The 18,266-nt window shown below is 45.0% G+C and overlaps 1 protein-coding gene across 1 annotated transcript in view; it reads left to right on the top strand.

The window, feature by feature from the left end:
* The window catches only part of LOC308151342 (RNA binding protein fox-1 homolog 2-like), a 36,725-nt gene extending 18,459 nt beyond the window's left edge, over positions 1-18,266 (top strand). The window contains exons 3-13 of the mRNA XM_080524198.1: positions 1,105-1,290; positions 1,510-1,674; positions 2,214-2,267; positions 2,669-2,761; positions 12,025-12,112; positions 12,426-12,503; positions 13,428-13,572; positions 14,935-14,980; positions 17,054-17,148; positions 17,480-17,555; positions 18,056-18,266. Of these exons, the coding sequence (XP_080380324.1) occupies positions 1,105-1,290; positions 1,510-1,674; positions 2,214-2,267; positions 2,669-2,761; positions 12,025-12,112; positions 12,426-12,503; positions 13,428-13,572; positions 14,935-14,980; positions 17,054-17,148; positions 17,480-17,555; positions 18,056-18,100 (1,071 nt within the window). The 3' untranslated portion in view covers positions 18,101-18,266. The remainder of the gene's footprint in view (positions 1-1,104; positions 1,291-1,509; positions 1,675-2,213; positions 2,268-2,668; positions 2,762-12,024; positions 12,113-12,425; positions 12,504-13,427; positions 13,573-14,934; positions 14,981-17,053; positions 17,149-17,479; positions 17,556-18,055) is intronic.

Genomic DNA, 18,266 nt, shown 5'->3' with positions numbered 1-18,266 from the left:
TAATTAAAATGGCTGTCTGGAGCCTGAGTGTCGCCATGCCTGGCTTAGCCTCGCCCGGCCTGGCCCTGGCCCTGGCCCCGGGTTTTAATGGTATTGGAGGCTGTCATCACGCCCTGGAAAAGTGGAAAAGCCACGAAGCAGTTTCATGTCCCCGGAAAACAAAATGGCGCTTTCCTCTCTCCTCCTCCTCCTCCTCCTCTCCCTCCCTCCCTCCCTCCCTCCTTCCCCACAGGCCTTCACTCTGACTCTCAGAGAAATTTGTTGTGTTTTAGAAGTGATTACAGTATGTCCTTGAGGGTGAGGATGGAGTGTGATAAGTGTGATCTCTGTGTCACCTCACCTCCACGCCACAGGATGACTAAGGTATGCGTGCGGCGGCACTGCTGACACCTTTTTAAATCACTATGGCCTGGCTGGTGGGATAATCCATTACTCTGCCTGTCATTCATCAGGAGGGGCATACTCCTGCTCTCCTCTCCTCTCCCCTCCTCTCCCCTCCTCTCCTCTCCTCTCCTCTCCTCTCCTCTCCTCTCCTCTCTTCTCTTTTCCTCTCCTCTCCTCCTCTCCTCTCCCCTCTCCTCTCCTCTCCCATCTCCTCCCCTCCCCTCCCCTCTTCTCTCCTCTCCTCTCCTACTCATAGTAACAGGGCTGTCTGAATGCCCTGGGGCAAGCGTCCATCTGTACTCGAGGCCCACAGGGTAACACATAATGGTTGTTGATGAGTGACATTTCAGAAGGTGCTGAATAGTAGAATGGTGATATCTGTTACTGGGTGGCCTACATTCTTTAGAAAGCTGTAGTAAACATGTCTGGTGGTCTGGTGTATATCTGTGGAGAGTGAGCATCTTTGTGTCCCAAACTGTATCAAATGTTCTGACTTTCAATAATAGATGTGTTAGTTGTGAATATTTCATGCTATGCTGAGTGAAACACACTGTCAGAGATATGGACAGAGGGAGGGAGAGGTTAGAGGGAGAGAGGGGGTGTTAGGAGGGAGAGTGAAATTTGATAGCTGTGTTTTTAAACCCCCCTCGCTCTCCCTGCCCCCATGTCTGCATGATACAGCACCAGTATTAACTCCTCTCCTTCTCTCCTCTCCTCCAGGGGTCTCAAGAGTCAACGGGGGGCCAGGAGGGATTGGTGCCTCCACCGTTCGCAGCGTTCCCTCCACCACCCCCTCCCCAGAACGGCCTGGTGACAGAGTTTGCTGGGGCCCTGTATGGAGCAGGGGGCCAGGGACCAGCGGAGGCAAGCACAGGGACAAATGGCACCCCCACTACAGCCAACAAAGTAAGCACCCCAGTGAGTCTTATGTTGTTGTTGTTGTTGTTGTTCTATTGTAAATACACACAACACATGGTAAATGTACACAACACATAGTAAATATAAACAACACGTTGTAAATACAGAAACAATTTGTTATCCCTTCAGGCTACACTGTTTATGTTCTTAGCTAGTTTAGTTTAGTAGTAGACCTCCCTTCTTACTTTCTGTCTCTCCTCCCTCCAGCAGACAGAGGGCGTCCCTCAGGAGGGAGTTGTCCAGTGTGGGTCAGGAGGGACAGGGGGAGTGTCTGGCGGGGAATCCCCAGATGATAAAGGGACCCCCAAACGGCTCCATGTGTCCAACATCCCCTTCCGCTTCCGGGACCCTGACCTCAGGCAGATGTTTGGGGTAAGAATCTAGGAACTTCCTAGTGGGACCATTAGAAGATAATCAATAAATCAGTCTAAATGCACGCACGCACACACACACACACACACACACACACACACACTCACTCCTGCTCTAATTGATGATCTGTGCCAGCGGGGGTGTCGAGAGGAACAAAGGAGCAGACAGTCACAAAGGGAATGACACTCATGTCCTTTCATTAACTCCTCTGCAGTGGGTCAGGTCAGAATCAGAGTCAGTAGTAAGTAGGAGGGAGGGAGGGAGGGAAGGCGTCGGTCTGTGTCAGGGTCAGAAAAAGAGAGGAAATAGGGAGGAAGAACGTAGGGGGAATGTTTATTTAAGGTCAATACTGCCCCCTAGTGTAATGTAGTGGGATCTTATAAACAGTGTTTTACACATGAGTGCACAATGAGATTTCTTATGCTCATAATCAGATTTTATATGATCGGGGTTGGAGATAATACTACAGGAGATATAGTATTAATGATAGTATAAATTGTCAGTATCCTCATCTTTCTGCTCTGTCTATTTCATTTCAGCAATTCGGGAAGATTCTTGATGTTGAGATCATTTTCAATGAGAGGGGCTCAAAGGTGAGTGAGATTGGAAGTCCTATGACTTATCATTGGTTACATCATAAAAAGAACAACACAAAGTAGAATGCTCTGAGATTGAATCGCACAGGAGGCCCTCTTAAAGCAGAATGATTCCCACACTTCCTTGTGCTCTCTTGAATCGCTACTATCAACACGTGTTGTAGTGGGAAGTTATTTATGACACCAAGCCTAGCACCTTATCAGTTCGAGAACAAACAACAGTCGAAAAGTGAGATTACAACAAGTTTTATTTGTTCAGTGAACGTTTGAACAAACTAGTTTCAAAAATCACTTCTTTTGTTTTCTATGTAATGACCTCCATCCCCCCCATCCCTTCCTCCCCCATTCTCCCCACGACCCTCTGTGCCCCCCCCCCCCTTCCCTCTCGTGTACTCCAGGGCTTCGGGTTTGTGACGTTTGAGACCGGCCCGGACGCTGAGAAAGCCAGGGAAAGGCTTCACGGCACGCTAGTGGAAGGTCGTAAGATAGAGGTAACTAACCAGCTCCTCCTCCCCACTTCTACTTCCATTGATCCTCTGCCTGTCCACTGAATCTGCTAGCTACCATCTCCACCACTGACATGCTCTGATATCCTCTCTGCTGGTTACTCCCGGCTGGTCTGTTTGCTGCAGTTTTTGTTGTTGTTGTTTTAGTTTGTCTTGTTTTTGTTTTGGGGCGGGGTGCGGGGAGGAGGACACCACACAAGGCATGCCGGGATTGAATGGTCCTGTCCTCTGCATCTCTTTAGATCCATCTTTCCTGTTCCTTTTTTTTGTTGTTGTCATCTTTCTCTGTTGTTGTGGGTTCTGCTGGGCATGAGGAACCCGAGGAGGGAACTATGATGCATGACAGATTGCTGTCAGACGCTCTTGATTTGAGTTCATAGCCTAGAATCTTCCTTCTCTTCCAACCCGACCGTGCGTGCTGCTTAAGCTCTTGTGACAAGCTTCTGGCCCCTGGCGCAGCATGCAGAAAGTCCTTGCCTCATGCATGCGTATTCTCTTACTCTTCACTTTGTACAATATACTGCATTCTTGTATTTGATATCAAAGCCCCCCCCCCCCCCTGTTTTCACAATTATTTGTTGTTTATGAAACTGTAGCACGTGTTAAGTTGTTCTAAGGTTGTAAAGACGTCGGGATAGGTGCATGATTATTTAATTTAATTTGAAACGTCGTCTGTTTGCACACCAGTGTTCTACTCTACCCTCGCCAGAGGTTCTCCTTTTCTCTGGAGTGGCGCTGTTCTCATCACGATGCTTAGCCAATCACGTTGATCGATTCTGCATGGGCTTCCTGTTGTTGTTGTTGTTGTTGTTGTTGTTGTCGACGTCGACTCTGGTGGTTCAGTCATGTGAGTCAGTCCTGCATGATGGTCGGCGTAGCTTCGCTGGACTCGATTGGTTCTCAGCTCTCAACTCTCTGATGTGCTGGTTTTGATTGACACCTGTCCTGCATCCAATGGTTTATAAGCCCCTCCCCTTCCACCTTCAGTCAATCAGCAAGTTGAATGGATGCTGATGGAGACCTAATGAAACCTACATCAGTTAAAACTTCTATAAATCAACAACCTATATGGCCCCTGGTCTGGTGTTACTGTGTAACCTCTGTCTCTGGTTTCTTGTGTTCTGCATGGTCTTCCATCACCTGGGGTCCAATCCTAACCAGACATCTGTGTGCACGACTGGGAGTTCTGTGTGTGCAAATCACGCTTTAACATCAATGGGAGATTTACACAGAGAGTCCAGTTGCACGTGCAGATCTCCAGTTAGGATCTCAGCCTTGAGGAGTAGAGCGACGCTTCTCTTCTTCACTGCTGCATGTGTTATCAGTCATAGCAGTCCTCCTCTAGTACACCACGGCGTGGACGATCGATTTGAAACCGCGTCGTTTAACTGCATGGGTCTGTAGGAGTGGTAGTGCCTGTCAGGTTGGGTCTGTATAAGTAGTGCATGTTTTAGAACAGTTTTAATTTATGTTAAAACAACGGCACATAAAGTCGTTCTGTATTTATACATTCGTTCATTCAACAGAGAAGACAATCGTTGTTTTGAAAGGCGATGTAATCTGGGGATTATTTTGGTTCTTCTTGATGTTGTTCTAGGCCATCCTGTTCTTAGTCAGTGGTCATATCATTTCAGAGTTTGTTGAACTGGCTGTCCCAACAAGAGATATTAAGATAAAGGCTAATTTTGAACTGGTGAGGCAAGTTTGAAATAGATAGCCTATGTGTTATGGTTCAGAAACTCTTGAAAAGATATGCCATGGATAATATTTAAACAGACCCCTTTGAAGTCTCTCTACAGACTACAAGCCTTAGTTGTGCTATTCTTTTGCATGGAGTTTAGTGGAAGTATGTGCACATGTCTACAATTTACTAGGTTATCACTGTAGCACTAGTATAGCAGACAGATGTTTGTTTTTATTTTCTTGCATGTCTTTTATACCTCAGCTCTTTTTGTTTAGATTTGAAGAGGGTTTTGGTGATGTTGAGTTTTGGTTGTTTAGTTGGCATGACCTCTTCGGAAAGTAGGGCTTGGCCCCTATGGCACAAATGGGATGTATTTGACAAACTTTGGTTCAACTGACTTTCGGACATGTATTCAATGTATTTCATTCATTGTCCCTACCTGCCATAACCTGGGCCTAATTCTTACATTTGAACCAATGAGTCTGTCTCTTACAGTCAGTCAACAACACAACAGTTGAGTGAATTATAGCTTAATCATAAGAAGCCTAACTTCTTTTAAGAAATCCTTTGGAGGACAGCTGTTGATTTGGATTGAAGGATCATTGACGTCGTTGACTGAAGTTGGTCGGTGCATGGGGATGTGTAGTGGTTGATGTTGTCTTAGTTAGTTGTTAATGAGATGATAAGTTTGCATGGTTAGCCTATATAACATAGAGTACAGTATTATCTACCCATGCAGTGTATCGGTGTTTGACCTATTCTATTACATCTAAGTGTACTTCTTTTTGTCTGGGATAAAACTCTGCGCTTTGAAGGAGTCAGTTTCCCGCGCTTCAAATGTACCCATGTAAGTGGTCCAATTTGCTTGTGTAACTTGTCCTTCCTACTGTTTGTGATTCCGCCAATGATGTCATAACATGTATATTATGACATTTCTGGTTTCCACCCCCACAATCTGAGTCTGCAAACACGCACTCTGCATCTCCTTCATCTGTCTGTGTGTTTGTGTGTTTGTTTGTTTGTGTGTGTGTGTGTGTGTGTGTGTGTGTGCTGTCCTCATGTCTTTGGCTATTCCACATTTTAAAAAACCTCTCTAACAGCAGGAAATGACATCACCATCCCTATCCCTTGTCATGTGATCAATAACATTGTGTTTGCTATGAACAGCAACATCACACTGATGTTGTGTGACATGACTGCCAGTCAACAACATTTGAACTATGGGATACCGTCCATCCGTCCCAATGGATGGATAAACCTCTCCACTGCACTCTGTCTTGTCAAATCAGATGTCTCATGTTGTGGTACTGTAGTAAAGTGTATTAACACATGTTAGCCTAGGGGTCTGGCCCTGACGCATGCTGCTGTCTCTCTCTCTCTATCTATCTATCGCTCTTGCTCGTTGCTCTCTCTCTCTCTATCTATCTCTCACTCTCGCTCGCTTGCTTGCTCTCTCTCTCTCTCTCTCTCTCTCTCTCTCTCTGTCTCTATCTCCCTCTCTTTATCTCTCTCAAAGTGATTGCTCCATGGCGCAGAGTTTTAGCCGGACATTAGATGGAGTAGAATAGAATAGGGTGCGTCTAGGCCTGAGTAATGGATCATCCAACAGTGGTAATAATTAGGAGCGATGGGGGGGTGCTGTGCTGCGCATGCTAGTGGAGGTAAACCCACATCACTGCATGAGAATGGGTCCCACATACTCTGCCTCCCATCTCTCCACCCTTTTTCCTGTGTGTGGACTTGCGTACTCCACTCCAACACATAGATGTACTGTACATGGGGAAAGAGAAAAATAATGCAAAAACAGTTGGTGGAAACCATCCCTTTGTGTTATAGTCTTTTTTTAATGTGTGGAAAGTGCACAAGTGCACACTACAGGGACAAGATGGAGAATTGGGCCGCTGCAGTAGAGTGATATGAGCTTGGGAGGCGACTGACTGGCTGGGTGGCTGGCTGATTGACTGATTGACTGGCTGACTGACTGGTATCTATGCATGGCTGATCAGTAGGCTAGTTATTGTTATTGTTCTCACACCAATCATAGGTGTACCACGCCACTGAGGGTGGCAGAGCCGTCACAGCCGGAATAATAATAATAATTATAATAATTATAATAATCATGTCTTTAGTCAAATCTTCAGTCGTGCAGTTTGATTTGGACATATTTTCTCTGTGCCAACCAAATTGAAATAGCTTTGATTTGATTCATTTGATTGTACCAAGTTTGGCCTTCATAATCTTTTTTTATTCTTTATTTTATTTCAATTGGACTAGATGTGATTTGTGTGAAAATCAGGCTCTGAGCGCTCTGCTGTCCCCAGGAGGGCATCTCTGCTCAGAATGGGCTGATTGTAATGAACTGGCCGTAGCTTCGGAGTTGGCTGTAGTCATGGTTGTTGTTTCGTATCAAATCTCTTTGCATGATGGACAGAGAAAGGGTTAAGTCCTTAAGTGGATTGGAGTGTGTGTGCCTGTGTGTGTGTTTGTGTATCTATGTGAGAGGGCAAAAGAAAAGGTGACAGGCAGTATGGAACTGTCCCCTTTCCACTCCTCACGCTCTTGTCTCCCTGACAACCCCATCTCTCTCTTTCTTCTTCATCTTCCCGATCTCTTCATGCCAGTCGAGTTTGTCTTCCTTTGTTCCATCACTCTGTCTGTTTGTCTGCCCTTTCATGACACACCCTCCCTGCTCCCTATGGATGAACACCTCACCCCCCTGACTCATCTCTCTATGAGCGTGTGTGTGTGTGTGTGTGTGTGTGTGTGTGTGTGTGTGTGTGTGTGTGTGTGTGTGTGAGAGAAAGAGAGAGAGAGAGATATACCTCTCATTGTGTTTCCTTTATCGTGTTATCTTGTTGTCTTAAGTCTCCTACTCATCAATTTTATCTTTTAATCTTTTGATAATCTTTTGGTTTTGTTTTAATTTCATTCTGCTCTGTTGGCTTAAGAGGTTATTTTGTGGTGATTTCAATTACCCCCCCACCCCAACAATAGGAATCCTATCTATGTGTAGTCTTGGGAGGAATTAGTCTATGCTTAGTCTAACAGGAAGTACGTGCCTGCCACTCTTAACTGTGGGACACCTATTTCCAGACATAAACAAGCCTACTGTTATAGACCCGCCCCTCCTCCTCCTCCGCCTCCCTTGTGGTTAATATAAAGTGAAAAGGGCACCCCATCCCCAGTCTGTCTGTCTGTCTGTCTGTCTGTCTGTCTGTCTGTCTGTCTGTCTGTCTATCTGTCACTGTTCCTCTTTATTAGTACAGGGAATGATGCTCACCTAGGGGCAGGAACTCTGACAAGTTTGTCTCTCTCTCTCTCTCTCTCTCTCTCTCTGTCTCTCTCTCTCTCTCTCGTGCCCCCCCCCTTCTCTCTCCTCTCACTCCTCCTTTCCCCTCTCCTCTCTCTATCCCCTCTCTATCTCCCCGCTCTCTCTATTCAGAAACTGTTACACTGCTTTCAACTATTATCCTCATCTTCATTTCACATTGGGGTTGGAGGGGATTTTTTATTTTTGTTTATTGGGTTGTTTGTTGGTTTATTTATTTGTTATTATATTTTCTGTTTCCCTGATGACTTCTATGTGTGTTGTTGTCAGTCTCCACGGTAACCACTCGCGTGTCCTCACGCTGTTTCTTCGGCAACGGTAAGTTGTGTACAAATGACATCATCGCTGATCTGACCCCCACCCCACCCCATAGACCTATACTTAAAAAAATAAATGTCATTTTAGTTGCTTATTTCCAATAACTCAATTAGCCTAGGGATGTAATTGATGTAATTGTATGAATTAATGGTCTCCACATAATCTTTGTACTGTATAACACATTGATCAGCTGTATAGCTAGTCTACAACATAGCATTTGTCATCTGTATCCTACTCCCCTCTGCCAGCTAGCCCCAGTGTAAAGCCCTGCCACAAAGGCTTCTGTCATGATAGAGAAGGCAGCCGTGAGGGTTGGGAAGGAGGGCTGACGAAGCAGGGACACACAGGGCACACAGTCCACTGACAGCCTGTTACCATTAGTAGTAATAATAATAATAATATTAATCATAATAATAATAATAATGTCTGCTCCCCCCCACGCCCTCTACCCACCCCGCTCCCCTGCCCTCATTAACACCTCCCTGAGAATGACCAGATTTAATCACACACACCCCCCCCCCCCCCATCCCCCCTCCTCCTCTGCAATGTCATGGCTGACCAGAATCCATTTGATTAATTCTCCATTCAACTGTGTTATGTATTATTTCCTGATTAATTGCAATCACCGTCAGTAATGATGACAATAACCCATGGCTCTGGGAGGCTGCTGTTGAATTGTGTTAGGATGTCTAACTGCTTCAGTGAATGTCAAAGCTAAGGGTCAACTCAATCAATCTTCGGTTAAAATGATTTTATGAAGAATGTTTCTTACATTTGGCCAGTGTTGGGTGTCAACTTCATGAGCTGGCCTATATCAAGTGTGAAGTATTAAGTGTAAAAGTTTCAGACAAAACCCACCAATGTGGCTCGCCTGTATCCAGACTCCCATTGGTGCGAAGGAGAGTTTATTTTTGCTCTGTTCATCAGAGGAGCCAAGCTTCACTCTAATGAATGGGCTTCTTCTGTTCTTAATCTGTGCATTCTGTAAGATTTCCTGTTTCTGATCAGTTCCTGCCGTTTTCTTGTGCATGGTATGTGTGGTCGCTATGTTTGAACGTGCGGCTTATTGACTTCTGTTCTGTATTTTGATTTTGAAATCAAATTTCTCCTCCAGAGGGAATTATTCCAACTGATACCAAGAAATATGAAATACATTGTTTGATATACTTAAAAAGTATTTGAAGGGATTTATTTTATTAGTTTGGAATAGCTATTGGCAGCAGGGGTCTTATGGAATGCACCTGAAAGAACACACTCAATAACATCCCTGTAGAACAATATGGAGTTCTAGACCTAGAGCTAGTGTAGTGTAACCATATCATTATTTCTAGAATGTTTGTTTTTTTTACGGGCTGGTTTTGTGGGTATTTTTCTCTCTCTCTATCTTCCTCTGTCGTTTTCTTTCCCCTTTGGTTTGGTTTTCCTGTATTGGATGGTGTGTGTAGTAGTTTGTGTACTGGTCTTAGTTTGTGACACACAGTTCTAGTGCCTGGCAGACTGTCTCATGTTTGATTTGATTTCTCTCTCTTTTTTGGGTATGAGGATTGCTCTTCTTCTCCTCTCTCTTCCCCCCATCCCCCGGTGCTCTCTCTCTCTCTCTCTCTCTCTCTCTCTCTCTCTCTCTCCCCACATACTAGACAGATTTTTAGGAGAATGGTCACCGATTCTAATTGCTTTCTTTGAATGACGCACCTTGGTATCTGTTATTTTTGTTTTTGGAACAATAATTGTTTAATTTTTAGTTTTTAGTATATTTTTTTGTTTTGGTGTTGCTTATGTAGATAAAATGTCTCTCTCTCTTCTTTCCATCATCTTTGTGTTCCCCTGTTTTTGTATGTGGACTGGCTCTGTCTCTATCTCTATACCTCCACCTGCATCCCTCTCTAAAACTCCTTACCTGTCCCATCTCTGTCTCTCTCTATGTGTTTGATATGGGAGTGCTGCGATTGTTTTGATTGGTCTCTATGCTGCATCCGACGCTTGCTGATTGGCTGAATTTAATTTTTTTGTTCTTTACTCTCACTCTTAGTCATGTGATGCGCCCATATTTGGCTGCGTGTAATTTCTGTGTTATAAAATTATTAATTTTGTCAAACAAATGTTTTTTGCACCCCTCTTTCTCCCCCCCTCCCCTTTTATGTGTTTTTACATTTTGATTTATAATATCTTTAGGTACGTAAACCCCAACAAGTTTGTTTTTTATTTTGGGAGATTTTGTCCAGTTATGTTGGTTAGACTGGACTGTTATCGGGGGGAGGGGGAGGGGGGTGATGGGAGGGGTTGTATGTTCATTAACCCATGCAGCTCTGTTCCTCACTGTTTGATTTGCATGTCTACCGTTCAGTATTTTAGATTGATCAAATTGAATTAACTGCCCTTGCATTGACACACACACACACACACACACGGATCACTGCCCAGTTTTCACTCCGAAGATAGAGCTTTATAAATGATGTGAATATGAAGAGTGTGATATAAAAAGATTATTAGCATTAATCTGATTCACTGGCCTGATTCATTAGCTCTAGACAATTACGTCAGCTAATCCAATCACTCACCACTGACCCTCGCATTTGCAATGGGGAAAAAGAAAAATAGTTTTTGTCTTCTCTGCTTGAGTGAGGACTACACACATTAGTCTGTGAGTCAGAGGCTCGGTGTAAAGCCTGGTTAAATCCATAACGGCCTTCTAGATGGAATCTCACCACACCGAGCTCATCAGCTCTGGAATTGGCATGTAGCAAGGTAATTACCAGCTCACAACACCAGGTTTGATATGGTGTTACATTCAGACAGACGGTGCAATTGCGGCCGTTCTCGCAAAGTCCCTCAGAGGAGAGGGAGACAGATTAAGGGATCCGAGTATGGTCTTTTGAAGCTCAGCTCGCAGATTAGAAGCCATCTTGATTTGAAAACCCCCAGAAGAAGACAGAAATGCCAGCCTAAGTACACAGACACAGTACACACACCTGCGTCCTTCAAATATGTAGTGTAGTGTTATGATTCCCCCGCTGTGCCATGATTCACCAACCCCAGTTCCTCCTCCTCCCTCTTTATTCTGTGACCTTATCTCCCGCTCTCCTTCTTTCTCTGCTCTCTCTCTCTCTCTCTCTCTCTCTCTCTCTCTCTCTCTCTCTCTCTCTCTCTATCTATCTATCTCTCTCGCTCTCTCTCTTGCTCACTCTCGCTCTCTTTTGCTTGCTCTCGCTCTCTCGCTCTCTCTCTCTCTCTCTCTTGCTCACTCTCCCTCTCTTTTGCTTGCTCTCTCGCTCTCTCTCGTTCCCTCGCTCTCTTTCACTCTTACTTTCTCTCTCTTTCATCCTCTCCTTCTATCTCATCTGACTACAAACACACTGACACTTCAGCCATCTCACAAGAATGAATCATCGATTTCACTCCTATTGGGCGGCACATTTATTTTATTTGCATGACTAAGATTCCCCCCCTAACAACCCTCCACCCACTCATGCACACACACACACACACACACACACACACACACACACACACACACCGCATCATTGGACCGTTAGTGTTGAGGGGCGGATGCAGTCTGGCGAGGGTAGAGTAACAGAAACCATCTGAGGGCATCAAACAGAAACACCACCATATTGATGGATCACTGAACAATACACTCACTGATGGTGAATGGGAGCAGACAGTAAACACTGCCTCCCTCTGTCTTAATGCGCACATGCACACACACACACACACACACACACACACACACACACACACACACACACACACATTACGTGATGACGCCATAGTACAGTTTATTGTCAGGTATATATTTTGTTATTATATCAATGGTAAACTTGTTTTGTGTGTGTGTGTGCGTGTGTGTTTTTCCACCATACAATAAGACCAATAAGTCCAAACGTTGTGTTCATTGCCTCTCCTCTCCCCCCTCCGCAGGTGAACAATGCCACGGCCAGGGTGATGACCAATAAGAAGATGGTCAGCCCCTACCCCAATGGAGAGGCCCTCAGCACCCTGCCATACGGTAACACCCCCCCCCCCCTGCCAAACACACATGACTTACATGAATCCACAAACTATATGACACATCAATTGCACATTCTGCTGTTGACTGCGCTTTAGCTTAGCGGTGCTAACCTCAGCGCACTCAGTCAACCTATGGTTCAGGGCATGTTTGTTTGATTGTTTAGTATTATTATTGTTCGTTTATTATTTATGACTTTTTGTGCTTTTTATTGTTCTGGAATTTTATCAGAAATCTCCTCTCCATCTCTTGCAACCCTTATCCCTAGCCCTCAATCACGAGCTAATGTCTGCCTCTCCTATGTGCCTCTCAGCTGGGTGGAAGTTGAGTCCCATGATGGGGGCCATGTATGGACAGGAACTCTACGCTGGTAACACCAGCCAGTTCCTGGGTAAGAACAGTACCTAGAACAGTACCTAGAACCCCCCTACTGAATGAATACATGCAGGATGCTCATACTTATTCATACATACTTGATATACATATATACTTGATATTTATACATACTTGATATTTATACATATATAATTGATATTTATACATACTTGATATTTATACATATATAATTGATATTTATACATACTTGATATTTATACATACTTGATATTTATTCATACTTGATATTCATACATACTTGGATGACATACATACAGCGCCTTCAACATTCAGGCCCCACGCCTTTTCCACATTTTGTTGTGTTTTAGACTCAAGTTAAGATGGATTAAATTAAATTTGAATTAGACATTTCTGTATTAAAATTTAAATACAGAAATACATCATGTACATAAGTATTCAAACCCTCTCAAAATGACCTAAAATGCAAAATATGAACAAATCACTTGAGTCCACCTTACTGCAAGGATAATAGTTCATGTAATTTTGAAAGAAATCTTTGTTTGTTGTCTCTGATTTGCACAGAAATCAATTACACACTGTGTGGATCAGGTTGTCATTACAAACTGAGCAAAGGGGTAACACAACAAAATGTGGAAAAAGTGATGGGGTCTGAATGCTTTCCAAAGGCACTATTCATACATATTTGATATTTATGCATGTTTGATATTTATACAAGTAATCTCCCTCTGTCTTCTCCCTCTCCCTTCCAATATCTATGCCCCCCCCCCTATCTACCACACACACATCTGTCTCTCTCCCCCCCTCTGTCTGTCTGTCTGTCTGTCTGTCCGTCCGTCCCCCCCACATCTACATCTCCCCCGCCCCATCTATGTCTCTTTCCACCTCTCCCTCCCCCCTCCCTCCCCCCTCCCTCCCTCCCTCCCTCCCTCCCTCCCTCCCTCCCTCCCTCCCTCCTCAGTCCCAGGGTTCCCTTACCCCTCAGCAGCTGCAGCGGCCTCCACAGCCGCTGCGTTCCGCGGCGCCCACCTCCGGGGCCGGGGCCGGCCTGTCTACAGTGCTGTGCGTGCCGCCGTGCCCCAGCAGGCCATCCCTGCCTACCCTGGGTGAGACACTCCTGTCAGGAGGCAGGGCAGAACAAACTTCATATAACACACACACACACACTCATTTTAATTTCCCTTTTTAATTCATTCTATAGTGTAGCATAAACACTGATGAATGTATAATCATGTTTCATACAAAGAAATATTCTCTCCTGTGCTGAGCGTAATACCATTTAGATAATAGTCTCACTCGCACCACAGAAAAGCCACACATTATTATTATACCATATAAAGAGAATATTTTAAGAATACAAAGATCACAAAGAAGTCACAATTTCACATATTTGTTATGACCCAGTAAGTCCTGTAGAACCCCTCCCGGAGTGTCAGTAGTGTGTGCATGTGGTGTGTTGCTGGGCTGTGTTGACGCTGCTGTGATGTTTCTATAGACGGGATAGCTACCAGTGCTGCAGGGAACACCTCCTCCATATTTAATAATCTCACTGCTGCAGCAGCTACACATCAGAGACACACGGCAGAGGCTGGTGGAGAGAGCGGACAGAGGACAGACTCACCAGGGGGCGGGGGGGGCGGGGGGGGCGGGCGGGGGGGAAGCAGTATCAAACACATCACATCAAGTTCCACAGGTGTTTGATACCATTCCTCAGTCCGTTCCGTGCGTTACAATGAGCCCCGTCCTCTGATTTCTGTCTCCACTCAGCATTAGACGACAGCATTACTTTAATGTCCTCTGTGTCTGACAAGGACCTACTGCTCAACCATGTTAATAAGAGGGCCTAGGCTGCCTTGATTTCCCTGTATGCCCGCCACGGCACACCTCGGCGCTGCTCTATTCAATCAGCTGTATTCCCCCCCCCCAGGGCGGCAGCTCTCGCCCAGTGCAGTGCTGTTTATTACCACTGGTTGCAGTAATAGAGGAAAAATAGATGGAGGATGTGTTCCCAATGCATGCTGCATGCGTGTGAAATAACTATTCTATCTATCTCTTCTCCTGTTCTTCCACCTGTCCCTCTCATCCTCTCATCATCTCATGGTTTCCCTCCCACTACACTGGGCTTTCCTCTACGTCTCCACTCTCTGGACGGACTGCCTTCTCTCTCTCTCTCTCTCTCTCTCTCTCTCTCTCTCTCTCTCTCTCTCGCTCTCTCTCGCTCTCTCTCACTCTCTCTCTCTCACTCTCTCTCTCACTCACTCACTCTCTCTCTCTCATTCTCTCACTCTCTCTCTCTGTTTCTCTCTTTCTTTCTTTCTTTCTGTGTCTCTTTTTCACTCGCTCTCCATCTCTGTCCATCCCTTCCTCCTCTCTCTCATTCTATCTCTCTTTCTTTCTCTCTCTCTCCCTCCCTCTTTCTCTGTCTCTCCCTCCATCCATCTTATCGCCTATGTGACTTCCTTTCTTAGTGTGGTGTATCAGGATGGTGGGTTTTATGGAGCTGCAGACTTATACGTAAGTAAATTCACACTCCTCCCTCGCTCTCTCTCTCTCTCTCTCTCTTACTCACCGCTCTGTCTCTTTTCCTCTCTTTGGTGCGATTCTGCATGTGTGTATGTCAATGCACTGCACAGAGCTGCCCAAATGCGACTGAGCCACATAAACGGACTGTTCCTTGCACAACAGCCGCCCCTGGACTGTCTCGTGAGAGATTAAAGTCAGCAATGTCCAATGTGGAGTGTGAGTGTGAGTGTGAGTGTGAGTGTGCGTGTGCGTGTGAGTGTGCGTGTGAGTGTGCGTGTGCGTGTGTGTGCGAGTGTCCAGGTTGACGACGGCTGTTTCTGTTCTCTCTATAGAATAGTGTTTCAGGACTCTGTCATTAGTCCAAGAATGCCACAGGTAGGGTCTATACCAGACACAGGTAGGGTCTATACCAGACACAGCGTGCATTCCTACCTCTCTGACTACTGGATTGATCTTCATTATCTACATCTTTTTTTAAATGGTAACTGCTTTTTACATTGTCTTACTAACTCACTGCAATCTGCACCCTTGCATTGTGGGGAATGGGTTTGTTACTAAGCTACTAAATTGTGGCTGTGTGTGTTTTTGTTTGTTCCAAGAGAACCTGGTCTCAATAGTTTTAGTTAGAGACGTGCCTATGTTGTTCTGCCGTCTGAGTGAGAACCTCTGTTGTTTAGTCTGCATCTGAAGTCATCAGCGCTATTCTTCATGACTGGTTTAATCAGTTCAACACACACGTGTGTTTGATACCATTCCTCATTCCATTCCATACATTTACAATGAGCCTGTCCTCTGATTTCTACCTCCACTAGCCTCCACTGATCCACTGAAGCATGCCCATCCACATGCATGGAGGCATACGTGCTCTCTTTCATTTTACTCCTCTTTCCCTCTATCCTCCCTCCTCCCATGACCTCTTCTCACTCACGATCCAGTTACCCCCCCCCCCCCCCCCCCCCTTCCATGCAGATGTGAAGGGCAATGCTGGGGTGTGTGTTGTTCTGTTATGATCAGGTTCTAGAATGCAGTGGTGTGTGTTATATTATAATAGGGCTGCATTTCAATTGGGGCATGCATGCATTCTCAATGCCAGGAGGTAGGTGTGTGTGTGTGTGTGTGTGTGTGTGTGTGTGTGTGTGTCTGTGTCTGTGTCTGTGTCTGTGTCTGTGTCTGCGCGTGTGTGCATGTGCGCGATTCTCTTTTCCCCTCTTTCTCTTACATGCATAATGAGAGAGCACAATGACAATGTTTGATGATGAAATGTAAATGCTACTTCTGTCCCTCTTTCTTCTTCTTCTATAATTCTGTGAAAAAAGAGCAGCAGGTGCTAGCTCTAGAGCTGTTCAACAGAAGGACTTTGCGTGGGTGGGTGGGTGGGTGGGAGAGGGGGATCTTGTGAGTTGTAGGTATTGACTCAAATGGGCGATTTGCAGCATTAGGACTGATCAGGGCAAAGCTAGATCTTTAAAATGCGTTTGTTTTATGAATGTGTCTACTTTTGACTAATAAAAACAACACTGGATTACAGGGTCAAACTTCCACTTAAACAGATATCAGTTGAATTTTCCATCTCTTACTTGGTTTCACTTTTCTTTTCTTTTTTTAACTACCGTACTATTTCTTCAATATGATTTCTGCTGTGTCTCTCCCATTCACTGCACTCCCATAGTTGCCTCTCGCTCTCTTTCCCAGAGTAATAACCCTCGTGCTCCCTCTATCTATCTCTCTCTCTCTCTATCTCTGTCCTTCTCTCTCCCTCCCGCCCTCCTTCTTCTCTCTGTCAGCAATAATAATAACCCTAACTCAGGCATTTCTTCTCTCTCTCTCTCTCTTTCTCTCCCGCCCTTTTTCTCTCGATCAGCAGTAGTAATAACCCTAGCTCAGGTGTTCCTTCTCTTTCCCCCTCTCTCTCTCTCTCTCTCTCTCTCTCTCTCTCTCTCTCTCTCTCTCTCTCTCTCTCTCTCTCTCTCTCTCTCTCGTTCCCCCTTTCTTCTTCTCTCAGTCAGCAGTAGTAATAACCCTAGCTCCCTCCATAGTAAATCACCTCTGTTTGTCTGTCTCCAGGGAGGCTATCCTGCTGCTGCCTATGCCCGCTATGCCCAGCCCACCGCCGTAACCGGGGCAACTGCTGCCGCGGCCGCTGCTGCCTACAGTGACAGGTGAGAGAGGGTTATCTGAGGTCAGCCGTCCTGTCCTAAGCCAGCATCACAGTGACAATGTTAAAATAGCACCCCAAGGCTCTCCACATTCACAGTATAGCATGTTTTACTTCTTTATATTTACATAGATTATATATATATATATATATATATATATATATATATTTCTTATGACATATTTAAAAATGTTTTATGTAATATGTTGGCCTTTTAGATATTCAAATGTATAATGAATGCCATATGAGACTGATTTAATGAGAGGTGTTAGCTGATTTTCAGTATTAAAACATTGAACTAAAAGGCCTTCTTCTGTGTAACCCTTGTGTGTCAGTTATGGACGGGTGTACACCACAGATCCCTACCACGCTCTCAGCCCCGCTGCTGCAGCCTATGGAGTCGGAGCCATGGTAAGACTTCCTACTGAACACAGCAGGGGAGGCTGGTGGAGGTAGAAATCGGAGGACGGGCTCATTGTAATGCATGGGATGGAATGGAATGAGGAATGGTACGTGTTTGATACCATTCCTCATTCTATTTCATGCATTACATTGAGCTTGTCCTTCCATTTCTACCTCCACCAGCCTCCCCTGGTGCGCACACCCTATACACCACAACCTGCTGAAAACTCAATATTACACAATTATTTGAGTATTATTACAGTATGCAGCTGTCAGATAGACATCACCTGATGGCAATATAGCTGAAACACTTATAGTAAAAACACTATTTTCAGTAGTTTGTTAACCATTTTGACCTCCAACAGTAGAAACAGTTTTGTCATAGTGTATAAGTACACTAGTCCTCATTTCTCTTGTTGAAAAAGAAGTCCTTGTCCTTTATTTCTCATCCCTCTATTTCTCTTCCTCCCTCTCTCCTCCCTCTCTTCTTCCCTCTCTCTCGCTTCCAGGCTAGTTTATACCGGGCTGGATACAGTAGGTTTGCTCCCTACTAAACGACTCTCGCTCCCCACGGAATTCCACGTTTCTCCAAACCCTTTTCCAAGCTCTTCATTTGGAAAGAGCTCCCCTCCATTTTCTGCGGGCGGTAGAGAGAAGAGAAGAGAACCCATGTGTTTTTTGGAAAAAGGTAATGAAATCCAGATCAAATCAACCGTCACT

The sequence above is a fragment of the Nansenia antarctica genome (assembly GCF_963989245.1).
Source record: "Nansenia antarctica genome assembly, chromosome: 2".
NCBI lineage: Eukaryota > Metazoa > Chordata > Actinopteri > Argentiniformes > Microstomatidae > Nansenia > Nansenia antarctica.
The sequence above is the reverse complement of the archived record's forward strand: the minus strand, read 5'-3'. Positions and strand labels throughout refer to the sequence as shown.